Source organism: Hippocampus comes, unplaced genomic scaffold (assembly GCF_001891065.2).
Source record: "Hippocampus comes isolate QL1 unplaced genomic scaffold, H_comes_QL1_v1.1 scaffold269, whole genome shotgun sequence".
In the NCBI taxonomy this organism is placed as follows: Eukaryota; Metazoa; Chordata; class Actinopteri; order Syngnathiformes; family Syngnathidae; genus Hippocampus; species Hippocampus comes.
The window spans coordinates 1-9899 of NW_017805376.1; the positions used below are offsets into that span (position 1 = coordinate 1).

General features: G+C 39.7%; 1 protein-coding gene and 1 long non-coding RNA gene across 3 annotated transcripts in view; one reads left to right on the forward strand and one right to left on the reverse strand.

Moving 5' to 3' along the window:
- The first annotated feature begins 1564 nt into the window (after positions 1-1564).
- The window catches only part of aprt (adenine phosphoribosyltransferase), a 48872-nt gene continuing 40537 nt past the window's right edge, over positions 1565-9899 (forward strand). Inside the window, exons 1-2 of one of the 2 annotated variants that reach the window (XM_019872094.1) lie at positions 1565-2022; positions 6457-6535. In XM_019872094.1, the coding sequence (XP_019727653.1) occupies positions 1954-2022; positions 6457-6535 (148 nt within the window). In that variant the 5' untranslated portion in view covers positions 1565-1953. The remainder of the gene's footprint in view (positions 2023-6456; positions 6536-9899) is intronic. The other variant, XM_019872095.1, reaches the window with a different exon arrangement.
- On the reverse strand, positions 2730-4481 carry LOC109517131 (uncharacterized). Its single transcript, XR_002168486.1, has 3 exons — positions 4364-4481; positions 3761-3762; positions 2730-2741 (listed from the first exon to the last, which is right to left on the reverse strand). It is a non-coding gene; the product is annotated as an uncharacterized LOC109517131 (long non-coding RNA).

Genomic DNA, 9899 nt, shown 5'->3' on the forward strand with positions numbered 1-9899 from the left:
TGTTCAATAAAATGTTCAATCAATCAATCAATCAAATATATATATGGGTGTGTGTATCAGATATCTGCAAAGGTATTTTTCATTGTAGTGGTAGCGCCACCTGTTGGCTTAAGGAAATATGTGATCATTGTTTTATATATTTCTCCTAGTGGGATAACCAGGTCGACCACATAATTGCACGGAAGAGTGTTGGCTTGAAAGGCTTTTCAAGACGTGAAATGCTAAGTTTGCCAATAAAATGTTGTTCTTGAGGGTCTGAACATCCGCAAAAGTTCATAAAACTTAGTTTTATTTATTTATTGTGCAATTAAAAAAATAGCTCAGTGGCACCCTCTAGAAACTTTTAAATAATCACCTTCTGTTGTTACGTTGCACTTGGATCTATGAAAAATTCGTGGTACACACTCTCGTCCGTATAACAAATGTACATATGCGCGTACTTCTTATTCATTAGTTTTGCCGCTTTTTCAAAATATCAGAATCATCTTTATTGGCCAAGTATGTCGAACACACAAGGAATTTGTCTCCGGTATAACACGCTGCATTAGAATCATCATAAACAAGGACATGACAAATAGGTATGGAAGGACATTTCGTAATGTAAGTGAACCGTAGTGCGGTGGTGCCACCCAGTGACAACTGTGAGACAATGTGCAAAGTATCAAGCAGAGCTAAAGTGATCAGTGGTAGAACACAATACTATGACAGTTGTACAGTTGGTGCAGAAAATCATTGAACCATATCCAGAATCAGCTGCGCTCAAAACACACATTTATGCTCCAGAATCTCCCCTTATGTGCTTGTGCTTGTAATTGTTGACTCCGCACACTGCCGGAGTCAGGGTTTACGTGCTGATTTTTTTTTTTTCTGTTGACCAATTTATCAAAGCCATTTTCAATTGGTATGGATCCTGTGTCTATCACAATACATACTGATACCTGTACTCAGTGCAACACTAATTTAAATAATGTTTCACTTAAAATAAGTTCTATTATTTAGTATACTCCAAAATGCAGTTTTTGCTGACAAATTATAAATGGATGGAAAAAAAAGTCTCATTCAACTCAGAACGGCTACCAAAAATCTACCAAGCCGTAGTATAATAACTGAGTATGGAGCGTACTGTGGGTGAACTCTACTGTCCCACCCGAGAAAGCACCATTAACACTGACATTGACAAGTATACTTGTCTATTTATTTATTTATTTTTAATAGGGATGGGTGGGGGAGCGTCTGATGCTACTTTCATGTAAATTTCTAATTTGGAAACAACTTTACTGATGTACAACCACCAGTAGATGTCGTCGATCCCCCATTTTAGCTATCAGCTGTTTGTGAGCCCGCAGGGAGAAACTGCTGCATATTTTGCAACATGCCCTTTTTCTACTGGCGATTGTAAAACGATGGAAAGCCAAGATCAAACTTTTTTTTTTTCCTGGTGAAAGAAGTCTATTCTTACATTTGGTAGTTTTTTGCTGTACTGTACTGTATATAATCAAATGCTCAAAAAATGCTCTAAAATAGCTGGCAGTGAATGAGTTAATGCTAAAATATGCAGTTTATGTCGGAACAAATGCTGCTTTCCAAGCAGCATCTTTTTCATGAACGTCTCTGAACACAAAGCCAATGCCTGTGCCCTGACGGAAAATGTGCGACCCATGATGAATGCAAGCTACGACAATGGAGTGATGCCAAATGACTGTTGATCTACAAGTTATACCTCAAGCGGGAATGAAAGAATTCCACTGACTAAGCTTCAATTATCTCAGGAAATATATTCGTCACAATTGGGAAATTTGCAAAGTATGCCTGAGCTGACATCAGAATGATCTTTTTACATCTTCATGAATGTGTGACTTACCCGTGTCCATTTGTGTTTGACTGGCAGGTTTAGATGCTCGTGGTTTCCTGTTTGGGCCTCTTCTTGCCCAGCGGCTGGGAGTTGGTTTTGTCATGGTCAGGAAGAAAGGAAAACTTCCAGGGGCCACCGTGTCTGTGGCATACAATTTGGAATATGGGAAGGTACTGACAACGCATGCACACGTCCGATACACAGCAGAAGTTACACTTTTATATGCTGTTTAACGCTGTTGAATGAAGCCGACATGAGACACACTGTGAACTTACATTTTCCACCTTGATCAAAGGCCCTTTGGACACCTGCCAAATTCTTAATCACTCTTCCTGGCTACTCCATAAAGAACCCCTTTGATGAATTTTAATTGGGCATGTCAGAGGTGCCGCTATGTCATCTTAAACAGTGTATCACATTTTCCTCATGCACCTTTTTGGGTACAGTGAAACTCGTCTACAACGAAATCATGTTTGCAGCAAGAAATTTTTCACAACAGGGGTTTTTCACTGTAGCAAATTTGATCTCAGATGTAAACACACACACACACACACACACACACACACACACGCATGTGTACTCTTTATTTTTATTCCAATAGTGCATAAGTATGAGCATAAACTTATTTGACACTTCATATAGTCAGTGTAGAAAGAAAAAATGGGAAAGAAATTGCGAAATTTATGATCCGCATTCACTTTCACTTAGATCAATTTCTTGGATAATGTCTTTTATTTTGCTTCCTCCGTCTTTCATTTTGATCACTTTTACCCTCTTTTCCAGCGTCAGAGCTCTTCTTGTCTTACCTGCTTGACATCCAAAGGTCCGTTTTGTAGCCATTTTAGCAATGCAACGTTCTTGCTGCGTCTGAAACTAACAATAACAAATACTTCCCGGACTACTGCGCATGTGTAAACCAGTGTGGTGGTTGCTGTTGCCGTTTCCGAACGAAGCAGTGGAGGTCGCTGTTGGATTAGACTTTGTTGTCGTGAATCTCATCGCGAGGCAAGAGCAGAGAAAAAGACTTCGTATAACGCAACAGAGGTTTTTTTCGTTGTTTGGGGGACATGAAAATGGGAATGGTGTTAATGCATGAAGATTTTTTTCACACTAGGGGGTATTTTCGCCCATGTAGGTTTCGTTGTTGAGGAGTTTCACTGTACTATGAATTAGGGTTGAACAATTACGGAAAGTAATCGAATTGGGATGTTTTCCAAGGTTCTTTTCAATTATTTGTTTAACTTACAAGCAATTAATTCATCTTATTCACAATAAACAGTATCGGATCTAATACAGATGATAGGATATTAAGGCACATGAATCATTAATATGAAAGGCAATGTCGCCTTTTCCGTGTAATGTAATGGTCTCAAAGATCTCTTAAAAGAAAATTGGGAAGCAAACGGTATGAAGACGGAGGAAGAGACCAGGCGGGTGCGGGATAAAGTTGTGGAGACGTTTAAAGATTAGCCCTCATATTATGTTGAAAATAAATCACATTGATTATGTTGTGGGTCATTTTGACCCGTACTGTAAAAATCCACACAAAATAGTCAAAAAACAGGTTGCACCAGTAACAACTTTGTTTAAGATGATGTAAACATTTAGAAAAGAGACACACAACAGATTTTTTATCCCAACAGTATATTTAAGAACTGTTTAGTTGAATGTTTTCCCTGTTATGTTTCTTTTTTTCATTTAAGTTTTCTGAGATTTTCAGTGTTTTATCTACAAAGTATTGCACTGGCAGTTGTATGTGTGCTGTCAGATTGTCAAGTCCCCCTTTGGTGGCGTTGTCGTCCAGGATCATTTGTGGCTTCATGTCTTCTCTTGTGCTCAGAGATGCATCTGTGTGCATTGTGCTCATTACAGGAACATTTTTATTTTCTTTGGGCAGTATGAAACAACTGCTGCAGTGAAAACAAATACTGAGGAATGCAGGGGTCTGCCCTGCATCTTCAGAATTTCACCGGGAATTTCTGTCTTATTTCTTATGACTGTTGCCAACATAGTCAGCTTTGTCTCCTGAACTTCATCTCCAAGGCCGTATATTGTAAAGAAGTTATGACTTTGCACTCATCTTCAGCACCACACGCATCATCTGAATCTTCTCAGATGATCCTCCAGGTAGCTTTCCAGTATGCACTTGCATATTCCATGCAAAACTAGATTTTGCATCACAGGCTGCCCACATTTTGATGCCATACTTGCCAGAAAGATCCTCTGTCTCTGAAATATCTTCCTCTGCATTACTATCCCCGTTCGAACTCTGTGATGAAGCTTCTTCAGCTGTAAATTTTCTGGAGCTCATTTTTGGTATGTTGGTCAAAGAAATGACATGAGAAGAGTGACGAGTCAAATGAGAGAAAGTTCTTGCTCTACACACACCTGGGTCTCTGGCAGTCACTGAGGAGTCAAAACAAAGTACTGTTCATCAATTAGACATGTTTCTTTTGGATCTGAAAAGCTGCTTGCCCACATTAAAGTGCCTGGGTCAAAATGACCCCCAACATCATATTTGTATTCAAACTGTGCACAGACATCCCACTACACATCAGAGTGTCCAGATTTTACACACCAGTTCATGACCCTAGATGAGGAAAAGTCAATAAATTTCATGAAGAAAAAGAAAGGAAATTCAGTGGTTTGGTCAACAAAAAAACTGAAATGGGTCAAATTGACCCTTAACATAATATAAGGGTGAGGAGATATAAATATTTTCCAAGGTTTTTAAACATCTCGTGGAGCAAGCCAACAGGGAGACAACAAATGTGCAAAAAGGTGCTCTGGTCAGACGAGACAAGAATTGGGCTAAATGTAAAAGGTTATTTTTGGCGTGAAGGTACCAGTGCGCATCACCCTGAAAACATGTCAAACATTTTGGTGGCAGCGTTAAAGTCTTGCGCTGCTTTTAGTCAGCAGGGACTGGCAAGATATACTTGATGGAAAGCTTGATGGAGCCAAATACAGGGCCATTTTGGCAGAAATCCTGTTGGGGTTTTCAAAAGAACTGAGACTGGGACAAATGTTTACCTTCCAACAAGACAATGGCCCTCATTAACAAATAAATAAAGGAATGTTTATACTCTGCGCGCATGTTGGCCATATACGCAAAACCAACGTCGGATTCACGACACGCACTTAACCGCAAATTTATTTTGTACAGGTGAAACCCAAAACCAAAAACGAGCAGTTTAACAAATCAATCTAAAAGGCAACACCTGAGCCCCTTTTAGGTTACAGTTGGTTCCTGCTAATAATCAACACGAGGCACATCGGATTATAGGGTGCACTGTCGGCTTTTGAGAAAATTTAATGCCTTTTTAGGTGCGCCTTATTGTGCGAAAAATACGGTACATCAACTTCAAATACATTACATGCTTGGAGAACAGATTTAGAAGTAGATAGAATTTACAATGAGTGGCAAATGGCTTGTTTAAAAGCCCAAAAGCATGAAATTAACACAAGATTAAAATTACTTCAATATAAATGGTAAATGTGGGTTTACATAACACCTGTGAAACTCAATAGTATCTTCCCGAATGTTCCTTATACTTCTGTTAAGGGTCATCAGAAAGGCACTCTGACAAACTGTCTTTGGGAATGGCCAAGGATTCATGACTTCTGGGGAATGTATTAAATTGTCTGTCAGAGATTGTCAGGATATCAATCACATTGACTCCCAAAAGATATGTCTCCTTGGAATGTACCCCAGAGACTTTGGTAAATCTAAAGAGATAAAAATGATTGACTTGGGACTTCTTCCTGCAAGACCAATGATCGCCTTTTGTTGGGAAAAATGTAGAGCCGCTATTACTTCAAATGCGGAAAAAGGAAATGTTGATGTGTCTTGGACTATATTGTAAGGGGCAAACTGGAAAGGTTTGTGGCTATTTGGGACTCATTCATGTCAGTTTTTGGAAAATAAAAACACACAAGTAGAGAATGTAAAAATAGTCATTCTTAATGTATCCTACCTCCTTTGTGTGCGTGCGTGTTTGCGATGTATAAGAGGGCAGTAAGGTAAAACTTAATGGGGCAAGCAAATCTACTTTTGACAATTGTTTCATATGGCCTTTATCTGTCTGTTTTGTCTAGCTGTCATCCGACCAATTTTCTACAGCACCATAAATAAGTGGTTAGCATAACTGCCTAAAAATTCGGATATTTAAAATGTGAATTTTGGGTGCTTTGGTTTCCTCCTACATTCCAAAACCATGCATACTATTACAAATTCATAGGACCAAAAACGTTTTTTTAAAAAACAAAAAAAAGAAGTGATTTTATGTATATATTTTTGTCATCATGAGCAAATTTGTTATTGAAGTGATCCAAAATTAATTAAAAGTAATCAAGTGATAGCATTTCAATGATATGGTGCTTGGATTACACTTTTTAACAAGTAACTAGTAACTGTATTGGAATAAATTTTCAAGGTAACCCTGCTAGCACAAAATGTATAATAACACACACACACACACGCACAAACACACATTTATTTGTTTTTTCTTCCCTACACCCCCGTCGGCGACTGCAGACTCATCACAAGTGGACTGGTTTGGCACTCCCGATTTAAAGGTGTACCATTTATCTTACCGTTCCAGGCAGAAGCAGAGATCCAAGTGGATGCGGTGACCCCCGGGCAGAAAGTCGTGCTTCTTGATGACCTTCTAGCAACTGGAGGTGAGATGTTCTATTTGGTGTGGAAGCTATTTCAGCAATCGCTTTTTGCGGGGCAACATTTTTCAAAATGCATTCAGGTCCAGTTTTCCCACTTTTTCACACCACTGTATATCATTTTGTCCTGGGATTAAAGAACATTTATTTCTGGGCTATCATGTAACATTCCTGGATCATACTTTCTGAAAACTACCCAAATGTCTTATTTTGATTCAACACAAAGATAATCCGTATGCTTTCACGAAGGACTACAACGCTGCTGTTGAGAGGCTGAAATTCCAAGTATTTGTCCACTTTAAATTAGACTGGTTCTCAAAACGATTAATTGATTCTTAAAACTATGATCGATCAAGATGAGCTTTTTGGGATTAATCGTTGCATCTCTACAGCATTTTGAAAAATGTGCTGTCAGTATCCCTTTTTATCCTGTGTCACCCCTCAGTATTTCACCAACCTCCTCCAGATCACCAGACCCACCTGTTCTCTTAGGTAGGGGGTCGGCAACCCGCAGCTCCAGAGCCGCATGCGGCTTCTTAGCGCCGCCCTAGTGGCTCCCTAGAGCTTTTTCAAAAATGTTCGAAAATGGAAAAAGATGGGGGAGGGAAATATATTTTTTTTGTTTTAAAATGTTTTTTGTAGGAGGAAAAACATGACACAAACATTCTGAATGCTTTACAATGCTGTAAAAATGTGTAGAAGAAATATTACATTTCAACGTTTCTGTCAACAAAGATTTGCGTCATAGCCTGCAACACGTTTCTATTAGCAGAGCGGGATGCCAGGCAGGTGGCTGCTGCTGCAAAAAAAAAAACAAACAAAAAAAAAAACCACCGTTTCATGTACAATTCACCGAGGGTACTGGCTACGTGTAAAGAATGAGAATGTGGAGGGCTGAGAGAAGCATTTTAAAACGGTACACGTGAGCTACGATAGTGAACACGCTGCAAAAGTGCATCCCATGCCTCCGCGTCAGGTCTCGACGAAGGTAGGTAAGCGCGTGCGGTAACAGGTTGATCGCGGTAGGTTCGTTGATCGAAAAGTAGATTGTCGGTCAAAAAAGGTTGGGGCACCCCTGCTCGACAGGATGCATTGCAGGGGAAAAAAACATTTAATCATGAAGGCTCATTGTGTATTTCGTAGCCAACTTAGTCATTTTGATAGTCGGCTAATATAGCTCACATAGATACATACAGCATGAGTTTCCTTCGTTATAAGGCCTTTATTTATTTATTTATTTATTTTGCGGCTCCAGACAAATTTGGGTTTTTCTTTTTGGGGTCCAATATGGCTCTTTCAATATTTTGGGTTGCCGACCCCTGTCTTCGGTCATTCCACGCTCTACAATCTATTTCACCTCCCGTCTGTCTGATCAGCACGGCTTCTTCATTCAGCTGCTCATCCCCAAACCTTGGAATGCTGTCAGAGAGGGAAATTAGGAACTTGGACTCTGTCATCCCGTTTAATCATGACTCAAAAGAAACTATTTTAAACATGCATCTTATTTACAACTAGTTTGGTTTTAACTACCATATTTTCCGCACAAGAAGGCACTTTGGAGTATAATGCGCATCTCCGATGAAAAGCCTATTTTAAAACTGTTTAGAGGGGGCGCACCGCAACAAACATGCTACAATAGTGGCTGCGTTTGCATTATGCATCCAATAGATGGAGCAACGCTAAAGACAATGCAATACAATGCAGCTTTATTTACGTAGCGCATAGGTGTCAGACTCAGGTCCTGGAGGGCCGCTGTCCTGCATGTTTTCCAAGTCTCCCTGTTGCAACACACCTGATTCAAATGAACAGGTTCAATGTCAGGTTTCCGCAGAGCTTGCTGGTGATCTGATCATTTCAATCAGGTGTGTTGCAACAGGGAGACTTGGAAAACATGCAGGACAGCGGCCCTCCAGGACCTGAGTTTGACACCCCTGACGTAGCGCTTTCACAACTGCTGCAGCTGTAACAAAGCACTTGACAGAACATTCCAAGTGCTGTGTCGAAGAAATCAGAGCATTGATCCATATCGAAGGCGCATGGGATTTTAAGGCGCACTAATGGCTTTTGATAGTGCGGAAAAGATGGTAGTTGTATCTTGTGTGAGTCATGCAGTGATAATTTTACACTTTACCCCCAGCGAGTCCCAGGGACTCGCTGATCAGAAAAGTATGAATCCTATTATGCATTTAGAGAGTCCCAAATTTCGAATTCTGAAATGGTGTACTTCTTCAATTGCATATGACAATAACACAAACAACAACATTACACACAATTATAAACAAATGCTGCAAAAATTTAAATAATTCAGTAGCAGGCCTGAGGATTTTGGAAATTCACGGTAACCGTTTTTCGGTTCCGTCGGATTACCCAATGGGAAACCACGGTAACTAATTTTGGCTTCCGTAAACATTCATCATGGGAACCCATTTTTCTATTTTGACTGATATTCATAATCAAGAATTCTGAAACTCAAAAGTATAATGTTTCAAGGGTAAATGTTTGAAAACTATCCATGAACACTGAACATTACATCAGCAGCTGTGTACTCCAGGTCTATTCCAAAAAATAAATGGATCTAAATATGGTGTACTCATATGGCATCATGAATACAGCATACCACAAAATCAGAGTATTTTTTCCAATCTCACACTGCAGAGATTAATTTACTGGTAAGTATTGATGTGTCTTGACATCCTCTTCCCAAGACGATGCATGTGTAGTCTACTATCAATTTGACGAAAGAATCTAACACACGTCGTCATTAGTTCTACCAACCAATTATAGAATAACCAATACTGTTTCATAATATTTTTCATAGCGACTAGCCTACAAATCTAATGACCAACTTGCCTCGTAATCGTGCCTCTCGTCGTATCTCGCTCTCGTGTTCTGTGCATACGTCACAAGTGAGTTTAGTGATACGCCCTTCGAATGATTCATACGAAAAATCAGACTGGCATTCCCATTTCTTAAATGTCGTCATTACATGGATGGCAATTTTCCGCGGATACGCGGAAATCCGCCGTTTTATTTCTTAAATTGATCATTTTTGTGAATCGTCTAAATCCGTTGAGAAAATTTTAGTGGGGGGCAGGTACCTTATCGTCGAGTTGTCACGAGCTCTCCCGACCAGTCTTTCCATCTTCCGATTGTAAACAGCCCTGCAATTGGACGTGTATGAAAGCTTCAACTAATCAGATCAATGGAAACATTATTTGCTGCGGAAGTCTTAGCTCGATTGTATACGGCCCAGCGATTGGTTAACTACAAGCGATTGGACCAATCAAATTGCATGTAACATATTTTTTTACCTGATTCATGGCGGCCTGTTCGTCTCGCAAATTCATTGTTCTGGGATCGTTTTGAGCGG